At 38.8% G+C, this 14,079-nt stretch overlaps 1 protein-coding gene across 3 annotated transcripts; it reads right to left on the reverse strand.

Moving 5' to 3' along the window:
• Positions 1 to 1,102: 1,102 nt before the first annotated feature.
• On the reverse strand, positions 1,103 to 13,764 carry LOC106577944 (uncharacterized). Of its 3 annotated transcripts, XM_045701488.1 has the most exons (4): positions 13,695 to 13,764; positions 8,926 to 9,146; positions 6,797 to 6,889; positions 1,103 to 3,077 (listed from the first exon to the last, which is right to left on the reverse strand). In XM_045701488.1, the coding sequence occupies exon 4, from the start codon at positions 3,030 to 3,032 to the stop codon at positions 2,076 to 2,078; it is 957 nt and encodes a 318-aa protein (XP_045557444.1). In that variant the 5' UTR covers positions 3,033 to 3,077; positions 6,797 to 6,889; positions 8,926 to 9,146; positions 13,695 to 13,764; the 3' UTR covers positions 1,103 to 2,075. The 3 variants fall into 3 exon arrangements, with proteins under 3 accessions (XP_045557444.1, XP_045557447.1, XP_045557446.1); XM_045701491.1 differs by lacking the exon at positions 6,797 to 6,889 and having other exon boundaries at positions 13,695 to 13,762; XM_045701490.1 differs by lacking the exons at positions 8,926 to 9,146; positions 13,695 to 13,764 and adding an exon at positions 8,335 to 8,888.
• Between the last annotated feature and the right edge of the window lie 315 nt (positions 13,765 to 14,079).

Here is a 14,079-nt window from a genome sequence, read left to right on the forward strand (position 1 = left end):
TGGAAAACTTATTTTGAGAATCTATAAAAAAACATACCACAAAAAGACTTACAAGAGAACCAATTAGAAATTCAAGAAAAATTGTAACATCCTTGAATCAGTCATTAAAATCAACCAAAATCCATTAGATAACCCAATAACCCAACAAGAACTAAATGAAAAGCTAAAATCTATAAAATCAAAGAAGGCTTGTGGTCTAGATAACATCAGAAATTAAATGCTGAAAAACAGTACACCGGAGTTGCAAAATGCTGTGCTTAAATTGTTCAACATGGTTTTAACTTCTGGCTGCTTTCCTGATGTCTGGAACCAGGGGCTCATCTCCCCTATCCACAAAAGTGGAGACAAATCAGAACCCAATAATTACAGGGGAGTTTGCATAAACAGCAACTTGGGAAAGGTTTTCTGTAGCATTTTGAATTCAAGAATCCAAACCTTTCTTCAAGAAAAAAATGTAATAAGTAAATGTCAAATTGGCTTTCTCCCTAACCATCGCACTACTGACCATATATACACCTTACACACACTAATTAATAAACACGTCCACCAAAAAAAAAGAGGGCAAAATCTTTGCTTGCTTTATTGACTTTAAAAAAGCATTTGATTCTATTTGGCACGAAGGGCTATTCTACAAAATTCTCCAAAGTGGGCTTGGTGGTAAGGTGTATGACTTAATAAAATGTATGTACACAGAAAAGAAGTGTGCAATAAAAATCCAAAACCAAAGAACAGAATTATTTTCACAACGTCGAGTTGTGAGACAAGGCTGCAGTTTGAGTCCAAATCTTTTCAACATTTATATCAATGAATTAGCAGACATGTTGGACCATTATCCAGCCCCAGGACTCACACTATTTGACACAGAGGTCAAATACCTGCTATATGCTGATGATTTCGTACTTCTATCACCAACCAAAGAAGGTCTTCAACAGAACCTTAACATTCTAGAGCAATATGGCCCTAATTGGGCCCTGGCAGTAAATACAATTTAAAAAACGAAAATCATGAAAATCATTTTCCCCCCACAAAACAGATGTCAGAAACACAAATATAAATTCACCCTGAACACCACCATAATTGAATACACAAAAAATAATCTTGATATGTTCCAAATCATTTAATAAAAGATATAACTGATCAACAGAAGTTGAATGAATTATGGTCATTGTTGTGGGAGGTTATGGTAATTTGAACATTAAAATGTGATTACAATATAAAAAATGATTATAAAAAAAAGGACGAACAACATCCAAATTTCAAAGTGTGAATAGGATAACTGTCATTGGCCAATCAATGAGGATGACAAACAAGTAATTTTAATATTTAACAGGGTTTTTTTACGTATTTTACACAGTTATCATCCATTTCTAATTCTCCCCCTTATCCCTCCAAATTCACCCTCCAAATTACTCTTTAGCTGTCTACTGGAGTGAGACTTTTTTACTACTTCATATCAGTGGAGGCTGGAGAACGGGCTCATTGTAATGGCTGGAATGGAATTAATGGAACAGTATCAAACACATCAAACCTATGGAAACCACATATTTGACTCTGTTCTATTCATTCCATTTCAGTCATTACATTTACATTACATTTACATTTTAGTCATTTAGCAGACTACTTACAGTAGTGAATACATACATTTCATTTCATGCATTTAAAAAAAAAACATGTTTTTATTTTTTTTGTACTGGCCCCCCGTGGGAATCGAACCCACAACCCTGGCGTTGCACACACCATGCTGGCGTTGCAAACACTGTGCTCTACCAACTGAGCCACAGGGAAGGCTGAGTCCTCCTATAGCTCCTCCCACCAGCCTCCGCTACTTCACTCGGGCTCCCAAGTGGCGGAGCGGTCTAAGGCACTGCATCTCAGTGCTAGAGGCATCACTACAGACACTCTGGTTCGATTCCAGGCTGTATCCCAACTGGCTGTGATTGGGAGTCCCATAGGGCGGCGTCCGAGTTTGGCCGGTGTAGGCCGTCATTGTAAATAAGAATTTGTTCTTAACTGACTTGCTTCGTTAAATAAAAATATATATATATGATTATTAGCCCTAAGTACTAGGCTTTATCTCAATGTATCTTTCCTTGATTCCTTGCATCCTCCCGTATTGGAGGTCCCTCTCCATGGTCCTTCTCCTCCAATGTGTTTTGAGAAGGCGAGGTGACAGAATGAGAGGAATCGAGGATAGGTGGAATGAGTTCTACGTCTGTCGGTTGCTGCTCTCTAGGACGCTCCCCGTCTACACAGACAAACCAACACAGGACACAGTCAGTGATGGGTCTCAGGCACGGCAGGTAGTGGACAACATAACTAAACCCCCCCGTCCAAGCAGGTTTGTGGTGTTGTATTATCCAGTAGAGGAACTCAGGAACATAGAGTATCATAAAAGTAAACATGGCCACTGCTAATACCTGACATTTATCTTTAGTGGGGTTCGATGTTGGCAAGGGTTTGAGGGCTCTCACACATGCTGCAGCTGCTAAGATCAAAGCAACCACGCCAAAGAAAGTATTCCAACCATAGAAATGTAAGTCATTAATATAAACCACATTTACAATAATTGTAAAGCCAATGTAGACGGGACACGCTAAAAGGTACACGAAGAACAATGCGATGAAAGTGAAAAGAAAGTTTGGATAAATCTTGTCCAGAGCAACCAGCAGGTGAAAAAGCAGGCCGCAGAATTTTGACACTGAAAACAGTATGTATACTGTAGTGCACCACCAACTAGCATGCCAACAGGGAACCCCGGTTAGCACAGTTTCCACAACGAAAGGGGAAGCGATCAGCTGCAGAGTGTCAGTGATAAGGAGGGACACGAGAAAGGGTGAGACATGTTTTCTGTCCCAGCGCTTACGATAGAAGGACAGGATAATCCAACCAAGGACAGGGAGGATTGGGAAAATACCAAGGAGAAGAAGCACTGACGCTACAATGTCCTCTGATTCAGGGCGGTATTGGTCATCGTCAGAGAGGTAATAGTCATCGTCAGGTTGGTAAACGTAATCATCTGTGTCGTTTTCCATGGTGTGATGGTGTTTGGTCACCGTTGTTTCTTTAACACCAGTCTCCTAGGTGACAAGGGAAAAGAGGATGGTTAAAGATTTAACAGGGCTTGGGAAACCTTTGTATTGACGCCATACAAGTAGCCTGTGGTTTTTTTCTAAATCTAAAATAGTTTAAAATTGTAAATGTAAAGCTACTAGATTGAGAATACATTTAGATACTACCTGATACGTTTTCAAAATGCTACATAAGGCAAAATCATTTGTTTGAAATATACTGCATGATGTGAAATTGAAAAGTAATTGATTTGTCACTTGATTTGACATATTACCCAAATCTTCATACACTGTGCTACAAGTGGGGGTCTATCAATTCAAAAGCTTATTATCAAGTAGCCTATGTATAAAAATGTGTGATGATCAATCATAAACAGTGAATGGAAGTGATGTGTTTGTAGCATTAAAATAACAATTGTCTCATTTGTGAATTTTATTGAAAGTATTTTAGAACATTTATATTATTCTATTTCTTTTCACATTGTAAAAATGTGATTTTTTTTCCCTTATTTTTGGATTGTACTTTGACTACTGTCCGAATACCCATACTTTCGTCCTAAATAGTAGTCAGTATGTGTAAAAATTGAAGTTTAATAGTATGTGACATTTCAAAACCCGAGTTTACTTTACACATCATTTTGGCTTTGACAACAACTGATCAATTAGATAAGGGGATGCACTACAGAAAACAAATAGCGGGAAACAACGCAATCTCGCATGATGCATTCTCAGTATGCGAAAATAGAATGTTTTATAGTATGTGAAATTTCTAAAATTGAGTATGGTTTAAATGGCAGAATGTAAAACACATTTAGTCTCTTCATCTAGTAGAATTCGATGCACACTTTTCCACAACGCATTTTAAGTGAGTGATGGGCTAGGCCCTATTTCTCTTCAAGTAGAAAACAACAAAACTTGGCTACTTTTAAAAAAAAAATTAAAAATTTTTTTTATTGAATATCTGAAACATATAATATACTTGCTGTGAAGCCGCTCAACAACTACATCATACCAGTCATCCAACAGATTCCCATTCAGAGTGACACACAGAAGCATCCAGGGTCAATGCCCTGCTCAAGGGCACATTGACAGATCTCCCCCCAGGTCAAAAAACGTTCCCAAATAGCTGTCCCTCAACCATTCAAGACCCCTCCCACATCCCCCCCAAGAAGAAAATAAATAAAAACAAAATAAAAAAATACAATGAATTCCATTCCCCACCCCCAAGAACCCCCCAATGCACCAACAACCAAGAGAATGAACTAAAGAGAAAAAAGGAAAAGACAGAAGAAAACAGCAAACAACAATGAAAAAAATATATATGAAAAAAGGACATCAAGGACAACTAAAATCATAACAGCAATGCCAACTGTATATGTTTGTGTGCATGTCTGGCACTATTACATGTATGTGTGTGTTCTTGTATGTTTTTATTTGAATGAGAGTGTGTGTATATGCATGTGTACAAACACCTGCACGACATCAGGCTCAGGCAAACCGGCATTAGCTGTAAAAACACTGCCACTTAGTGTCATTCAAACATACTTTTTATTATGTTTTATTTTTACTTTATTTTTTTATTTTATCTTTGACCATCATTCTATCTCCCGCACCGCAACTCCACTCCCACTTGTCTCCAATTCCACATCCCAACCCTCAGCTTCCCTCAGCCCATCCCACCTATCTATGCTGGCCATGCTCTTTGGATTTCTACGCAACATATCTTTCAACTATGCTGTGATGTTTAACGTACAATTTCAATCTATCTAATTGAATAGAATCCACAGATGCCGCGTTGAAGATAAATACTTTTACTAAAGGTACTAGTATATTAGTAATTGACTGACCCGGTCTCTCCAGATCTCCTAACAGTACTATTTCTAGGGTCCATTTTAGATCAACGCTATGCATTTTCAGCCATTCCTGAACCTGAGACCAAAAACAGGCTACCTGAGGGCAATACCAAAATAAATGGTCTATTGATTCTGTATCCTCACAACAAAATCTGCAGAGCTTCGAACACTAGTCTACTTAATTGGGAAGATGCTAAATAGCGTAGTAGGTTTTGCTTTTATTTATTTTATTTTGGGGGGGGATTTCTGTTTTCTTGTTGAAAAGTGTTTCTTGTTCTATTGGCCTTTGTCAGAGGTCTTAGACTAAATACTAAACCATCTTCTGATTTGTGAATCTGTCAGCACCGGGGACTCTGGATGTGGCTGCGTAATTGATGCCTTAGCAGTCATTCTGATCTCATTCCCAATTATCAGTGGTTTAGTTTGTTATGTTGCTGTCCAGCAGTTTTGAATTTGTGATGCACCCGACTATCCACGCTTTTCTGTGCAATAGCCTTTTGATTTGAAAAGTTTTGGTGTGTGTTCTAGGCTATTAATTTAATATACATATACAGTTGAAGTCGGAGGTTTACATACACCTTAGCCAAATACATTTAAACTCAGTTTTTCACATATCAGGCCGCACTTGGCCCTGCCCCACCTACTCAGCTAGTCAGGAGTCACTTCTACGTTGCGGCCGTGGCATACTGCATACTTTTTACTAAAAGGTATGTGCTAAATAGTATGCAGTTTAAATATGTAGTACGCTGGAATGGGTATTCGGAAGGGACACTTTCTTACATTTCACAAACTCATCACGTTCATGTAATATGATTTTGTTCTTGATTGACAGTGAAAAGGTGAGAAACCTTTTTTCTGTTCTACACGTGTTTTGTTTGCTTGCTATTTGCAGTGTTTTAGTCAAGTCACTAAGTCTTGTGACCGAGTCCCAAGTCCCCTGTGCTCCAGTCCGTGTCGAGTCACGACTCCCTATGGCTGAAGTCTGAGTCAAGTCCAAGTCCGAGTCACAAGTCCCATCAATATATAATAGGTTTTATTATGCAGTTGTTTTAGTCACCACCAGATGGCAGTATACCGCCACTCACTCATTTTAATCCCAACTCATTTAGTGTTTATCACTACCTCACAATTTCTACTCAATACCTGTTTCATTACTTATTTACTACATAAATGAATGTTATGCCAGGCGCTCAGCTACCGCCCATTGATTTGTGTAGGTTTTTATTGCAGAGTGAAAACTAAAGGCAGAATTGTCAGAACCTGCCCACTAATATTTCTGAGTTTAATTTTAAATTGCATAAAAAGTATTTTGCTAAGAAAAATTCCAGATTGCATCTTATTTTTGGATTGAATACATTACATTTTCATTGATTTACATTATATTGATAGAAGTTTTACAAAGTGTACATTTACTTTTAACTCATCTGTCTGCATATTTCAAGACATGGCATATGAGGGTGCAATAAGATACCCAATGAGTTGGATGATATTTTCTCATCAATTCTTTTTTTTAAAACATATACTTAACTAGAAATCAACCAATCCTGCATCAACAACACAATGGAAAGGCAAAGTGGTTTATAATCTAAATCTAAAGTGCGTGGGCGACGGAGAGAAACAAAATGGTGCAGTTTGAGGCCATGTGGAGGAGAGTGACGCGACTCAGGAGATGGGGGTGTGAACAGGTGGGTCTGGCCAGGGGTGATGTTACGGATGTTTGTGTGTGTCTGTATGTTGTCGATGGTATGTGTATGTTTGTTATTGTAAAAAAAAAAAAGGAACATAAAATCAAACTAAAAAAGGATTGTATTAACATATCTTAAAGAATAATAATACAGAACGCCTTCAAATTGAGTTTAGTGTTTTTAGGCCTACCTTAATTCTTCAACTTTATGCAGTCGACAGTGGAGCGTGGTCTCTCACCCAGTGTATGGAAAGCTGACGATACCAAAGGCTCTGGCTGTTTAACTGCGGAAGTGAATTATTTGTAACAGTGTCATTTACAAGAAATGGGGAGCTGGACACTTTCACTTTCATCAGCCTCTCTCCCTCAGTGTAATTTAAATCTCTCTTAAAGGCCATGTTTCAATTTAAACTCACCCCGCAAACAATAAAGAGTAGTGCATACAAAGTATGTATCAATCTGATATCACTTTTTTTTATCTGACATTGTAAATTGGAGATATAATCGATTATACACTGCCGGGCTGGAGTGTGTGCAAGAGGTTTCAAGAGGGGGGACACTGAAATAGAGTGAATTCTTCAAAGCATCCTCAGCACCTCCTTTATCATGTAATTTACCAACAGGAACATTTCAGTAGGCAGCTCTGGCGAGCTCTCATTGGCTATCAAAACTTGTCGTTGACACATCTCACACTACAAGAGCGTTGCAGTTTTGTGAGGATAAAATCAAACCTGTTTGAAAATATCGGGACGTCTGGGAGTGTTCAAAGACGAGATCCGTAGCCCTCTGATTGCGTCTTTGGCCCGCTAACATTAAACGACCGTCGGCGATGGCCGCGAGCACTGAGTAGCCTCGCGGCCATGGGGATTTTGTCTCAGATTTGGTACCTCATGGCATGAACAATATTTGTCACTTTTTGCAATGTAAAAATTCGATCAAAGTCCCCCCCCAGCCCGGGCGTTATATTCTAAGAGTTGATTCGGGTTGGGTCGGCCCGGGCTTATAGTTTGCGTAACTTTATAACCTATGTTTGAGACCAACGCGTGGCCATGGCTGTGTGTGAGTAGCGCGCCTTTATCTCTCACAGAACCAGAATGAGATTCACGTTCTATGATCTCTCTCTCCCGCGCTCTGCTCTGATATTCATGAGCCTGCAACTCATCTCTCCAGCGTTGCACTTCACCGTTTATTTATTTACAGAATCATAGCCGCGCGAAGGGTTCTGGAGGAGCTGCAGCGCCCTGGTTAATTTCATTGTTTACTGCGTGTGCAGAGTGTGGCGCTTCCCATTGCTGCGCGCACCAAGGCCTACTAATATTATGCTTTTCACAGTAGCCTAGACAGTCCAAGCGCATATACAAGTCACGAGAAGGCGAGTCCGATTCATCAATGGTCGAGAAAGCGAATCCAAGTCTGAGTCACCAATGCTTCCGTCCAAGTCCACTCACAAGTCATGAAAATCGGGACTGGAGTGGGCTCGACAATACTGGCTATTTGTAAGATTAAAATACAAAATGTCCCATTTGTGAGTAAAATTTTAAATTCCCTAAAAAAATTGTAAATAAAAATTCCAAATGGTATCTTATTTTGGGATTTAATACATTACATTTTAATTTACTTACATTACATTTATATCAAAACTATAACGAGTAATCACCCAAGCAACATGATTGTATTAAGATGATGTTACATAATTATGCAGAAATGGAGTTTGATGTTTTAGGCCTACCTTAATACTTCAACTTTTTGCAGTCAATAGTTGAGTGAAATTGGGATACTTTCACTTTCACTTAGAAGGCATTGCGCACTTCTCTGGTCATGGCTAGAAGGGATCCAGCTTTTGCCAAATCAACGCCCCTGATTTCACTTTTGGTGGCAGGTTAGGATAATTTATGCAGCAGGTTAGGGTAATTAACATAGCAGGTTATGAGAATTAGGTTAGGAAAAGGTTTAGGGTTATCTAAAATGCTAAACATTTCAACTTTTTGTTCATTTGACAAAAGCTGGATCCCTTCTAGCCATCATCCTCAGTGCACTATCAATATCTCTTAAAGGCACAGTGTGTACTCAAGTGTGGACCCTAATCTCTTTTTAGGTGCACTAATTTTCATGGTTTCATTACACAATCATGGTGTTTTGAGACCTATTTTTACAGTGTAGCCTCAACCACAACCCGAACCCTAAATGTAGCCATAACCCTAACTTCATGTCCACATCCCGTCATAACCCTAAGCCTCTCCATAACCCTGACCCATAACTCTAACCCTAACCCTGTAGTCAATCACATTCAAATAGACCACAGAGAGAAGCACAAGCACACCTTCCTGTTGTGGGATGGAACGGAGTTCCCCTTGCTTGTTGATTCCGCTCTCTAGATCTGCTACTTCCTGTTCCAGCTCCTTGATGAGCCAATCAGCTTGTTTCTCCACAGCTCTCTGTTTTTCCTGGATCTCACCGACGACATCAGCCTGGCTCCTCTCAATGGAGCGCAACAGCGCAGTGAAGACCTGCTCACTTTCCTCTGTCTTTCTGTGAACTAGCCTGTGGAATGAAGTGAACTAGATTCAGACAAATGAATGTGCTCTAAAATATTACCTATAGTGAATCTGTGTCACAGGTGTTACTTTTTTAAATTATATTTGATATACAAACTATAACAAGTAGTCACCCAAGCAACAGGATTGTATTGACATGTTGATACATAATAATGCAGAAATTGCCTTGAAAAGGAGTTTAGTGTTTTAGGCCTTCCTTAATTATTCAACTTTTTGCAGTAGACAACGACACCAAAAGGTCTGGCTGTTTATCTGCACAAATTCTTTATTTGTAACAGTGTCATTTATGTATTTTTAAAATGGAGGAGATGGACACTTTCACTTAGTCATCATACACTTTTCCCTCAGGGCAATACAAATATATCTTGAAGGCACAGTGTGTGCTCAAGTGTGGGCCATACTGAAATTAAGTTTATTCGTGATTGATAGTGTAAATTAAAGAAACCTTCTGAGATTTCATCTATTTTATACGTGTTTTGTTTGCAATTTGTAATATTATATACAAAATTTCTCATTTGTGAGCTTTATTTCAATTCCATAAAAAGTATTTTGCTCAAATTACAGTGGGGGTCTAAAAATTAAAATGCTTATTATCAAGTAGCCTACGCATAAAAATGTGTAATGATCAATCATAAACAAATCAATTCAAAGTTTATTTGTCACGTGCGCCGAATACAACAGGTGTAGACCTTACAGTGAAATGCTTACTTACAGGCTCTAACCAATAGTGCAAAAAAAGGTATTAGGTGAACAATAGGTAGGTAAAGAAATAAAACAACAGTAAAATGACAGGCTATATACAGTAGCGAGGCTATAAAAGTAGCGAGGCTACATACAGACACCGGTTAGTCAGGCTGATTGAGGTAGTATGTACATGTAGATATGGTTAAAGTGACTATGCATATATGATGAACAGAGAGTAGCAGTGGCGTAAAAGAGGGGTTGGGAGTGATGGGAGTGATGTGTTTGTAGCATTAAAATAACAATTGTCTCATTTGTTAGTTTTCCTTGAAGACTTTTAGAAGGTTTATATTATAAAAAAAATTAAAAAACGGGGGGGGGAATCAATTGTACATTGATTACTGGCAGTGTCCTAATACCCATACTTACAGTTGAAATCGGAAGTTTACATACACCTTAGCCAAATACATTTAATAGTAGAGTAGAGAATAATAGTAGAGAGAATTATTTATTTCAGCTTTTATTTCTTTCATCACATTCCCAATGGGTCAGAAGTGTACATACACTCAATTAGTATTTGGTAGCATTGCCTATAAATTGTTTCACTTGGGTCAAACGTTTCGGGTAGCCTTCCACAAGCTTCCCACAATAAGTTGGGTGAATTTTGGCTCAGTCTTCCTGACAGAGCTGGCGCAACTGAGTCAGGTTTGTAGGCCTCCTTGCTCGCACACGCTTTTTCAGTTCTGCCCACACATTTTCTATGGGATTGAGGTCAGGGCTTTTTGATGGCCACTCCAATACCTTGACTTTGTTGTCCTTAAGCCATTTTGCCACAACTTTGGAAGTATGCTTGGGGTCATTGTCCATTTGGAAGACCCATTTGCGATCAAGCTTTAACTTCCTGACTGATGTCTTGAGATGTTGCTTCAATATATCCACATAACTTTTCTCCCTCATGATGCCATCTATTTTGTGAAGGGCACCAGTCCCTCCTGCAGCAAAGCACCCCCACAACATGATGCTGCCACCCCCCTGATTCACGTTTGGGATGGTGTTCTTCGGCTTGCAAGCCTCCCCCTTTTTCCTCCAAACATAACAATGGTCATTATGGCCAAACAGTTCTATTTTTGTTTCATCAGACCAGAAGACATTTCCCCAAAAAGTATGATCTTTGTCCTCATGTGCAGTTGCAAACCGTAGTCTGTCTTTTTTATGCAGTTTTGAAGCAGTGGCTTCTTCCTTGCTGAGCGGCCTTTCAGGTTATGTCGATATAGGACTCATTTTATTGTGGATATAGATACTTTTGTACCGGTTTACTCCAGCATCTTCACAAGGGTCCTTTGCTGTTGTTCTGGGATTGATTTGCACTTTTTGCAAGTACGTTCATCTCTAGGAGACAGAACGCGTCTCCTTCCTGAGCGGTATGACAGCTGCGTGGTCCCATGGTGTTTATACTTGCGTACTATTGTTTGTACAGATGAACGTGGTACCTTCAGGCGTTTGGAAAGTGCTCCCAAGGATGAACCAGACTTGTGGAGGTCTACAATTTTCTGAGGTCTTGGCTGATTTCTTTAGATTTTCCCATGATGTCAAGCAAAGAGGCACTGAGTTTGAAGGTGGGCCTTGAAATACATCCACAGGTACACCTCCAATTGACTCAAATGATGTCTCCTTAAAATGAGCACAAATATTGCATCGTATTCTACATCTTTGAAAACAGAAGTCTTTATTTTATTTTTTAAACTGGATTTCTGGTTTGTCATTGAAAAGTGTTTCTTGTTCTATTGGCCTTAATCAGAGTTCTTAAACTAAATACTAAACCATCTTCTGATTTGTGAATGTGTCAGCACCGGGGACTCTGGATGTGGCTGCGTTATTGATGTCATGTTAATCAGGCCTTTTGATTTGAACTTATGGATTGTTTTAGTTTTGTAGGCTAGGCTACCTATTTAATTACTTTGTTTATGGATAAAGCCTTAGCAGTCATTCTGATCTCGTTCCCAATGATCAGTGCTTTACTTTATTATGTTGCTGTCTAGCGGTTCTGAATGTCATGCACCCGACTCTCCAAATGTTTCTGTGCATTAGCCTTTTGATTTGAACATTTGAAAAGTTTAGGTATGTGTGCTACTTTATTTAATGCACTGTATATATGTTAAAGCACTTTGGTTTCACTCATAAATATGTTGAAATGGAACCAAATGATCTATTTCTGTCTTCAGTCCTGTTTAAATAGGATAGATGGGCTATGGCAGGGGTGTCAAACTCATTCCATGAAGGGCCTAGTCAGTGTCTGCAGCTTTTTGGTTTTTCCTTTCAATTAATCCCTAGACAACCATATGTAGGGAGTTCCTTACTAATTAGTGACCTTAATTCATCAATCAAGTACAAAGGAGGAGCGAAAACTGACAAACACTTGGTCCTCTGTGGAATGGGTTTCCCACGTGGGCTACGGTATTGGTCAAATGTGATAGTCTGCCTATAATCAGCCTGAGTAGGCCTAAAACTCCATTCCTATTCAGAGTTTAGAGAATCTAATCAAATTGAAAATGAGCTATTATCATGCTAGTTATTGCGATGCTGAATTTGGAAAAATCCAATCACACTTGGCCCTGCCCCGCCTCACCTACTCAGCCAGTGAGGAGCTGCTACTGCATTGTGGCCATGGCATGTCGCATAATTTTTACTAAAAGGTACGTGTTAAATAGTATGTGATGAGTATGTACCGGTAGTATGAAGTTTAAATATGTAGTACGCTAGTATGGGTATTCGGACACAGACACTTTTCTGTCAATTTCACTAACTTATCACGCTAATGTTACATGATTTTGTTCATAATTGATAGTGAAAATTAAAGAAACCTTCAGGATTATTTCTGTTTTATTCGTGTTTGTTTGTTTGCTATTTGCAGTGTTGTAGTCGACTCACTTAACCTTGTGGTCGAGTCCCTATGGCTGAAGTCTGAGTCAAGTCCATGTCTGAGTCACGAGTCCATCAATTTATAATAGGTTTTATTACGCAGTTGTTTTTGGTCGCCATCAAATGGCAGTATACCACCACTCACTCATTAGAAAACTAATTTACTGTTTATCTCTACCTCAGAATTTCTACTCAATACCTGTGTTTCAATACTTATTTACTACATAAATGAATGGTAAGTCAGGTGCTCAGCTACCGCCCATTGATATTGGTGTAGGTTTTTATTGCAGAATGAAAACTAAAGGGAGAATTATCAGAACCTGCCCACTCCTATTTCTGAGTTTAACTTTCAATTCCATAAAAAGTATTTTGCAAACAAAAGTTCCAGATTGTATCTTATTTTTGGATTGAATACATTACATTTTCATTGATTATCATTATATTGATAGAAGTATTACAAAGGGTAAATGTACTTTTAACCCGTCTGTCTGCATATTTCAAGACATGGCATATGAGGATGCAGTGAGATGAGTTGGACGATACTTTTCTCATCAATCATCTTAAAAAAACATATACTTAACTGGAAATCAACCAATCCTGAATCAACAACACAAAGGAAAGCCAAACGCTTTATTGTGTAAATGTTGAAAGTGTGTGGTGGACGGAGAGAAACATAATGGTGCAGTTGAGGCCATGTGGAGGAGAGTGACGCGACTCAGGAGATGGGGGTGTGAACAGGTGGGTCTGGGCAGGGGTGATGTTATGGATGTTTGTGTGTGTGTGTGTATGTTGTCGATGGTATGTGTATGTTTGTTATTGTAAAAAAACAAAACGGACAATAAATTACATTTTACAAAAAAGGATTGTATTAACATATTGTTACATAATAATACAGAAATTGCCTTTAAATTGAGTTTAGCGTTTTTAGGCCTACCTTAATTCTTCAACTTTATGCAGTCGACAGTGGAGCGTGGTCTCTCACCCAGTGTATGGAAAGCTGACGATACCAAAGGCTCTGGCTGTTTAACTGCGGAAGTGAATTATTTGTAACAGTGTCATTTACAAGAAATGGGGAGCTGGACACTTTCACTTTCATCAGCACCTCTCCCTCAGTGTAATATACTGCCCTACCAAGCAAAAAGGCAGTAACTGCTCATTTGGTCGAAAATGTGTTAATGTCATTTTTGCTACATTAAATACATGCTTAATCATGTGGACAAGTATTCTGCCTCTATTGTATTGTGTTTTGGAGAAAATGGGGGTCATGTTAGCAGTGACCGCACTATAATGAGTAGTGCATATACACTATGTATTAATCT

This window comes from Salmo salar, chromosome ssa18 (genome assembly GCF_905237065.1).
Source record: "Salmo salar chromosome ssa18, Ssal_v3.1, whole genome shotgun sequence".
NCBI lineage: Eukaryota > Metazoa > Chordata > Actinopteri > Salmoniformes > Salmonidae > Salmo > Salmo salar.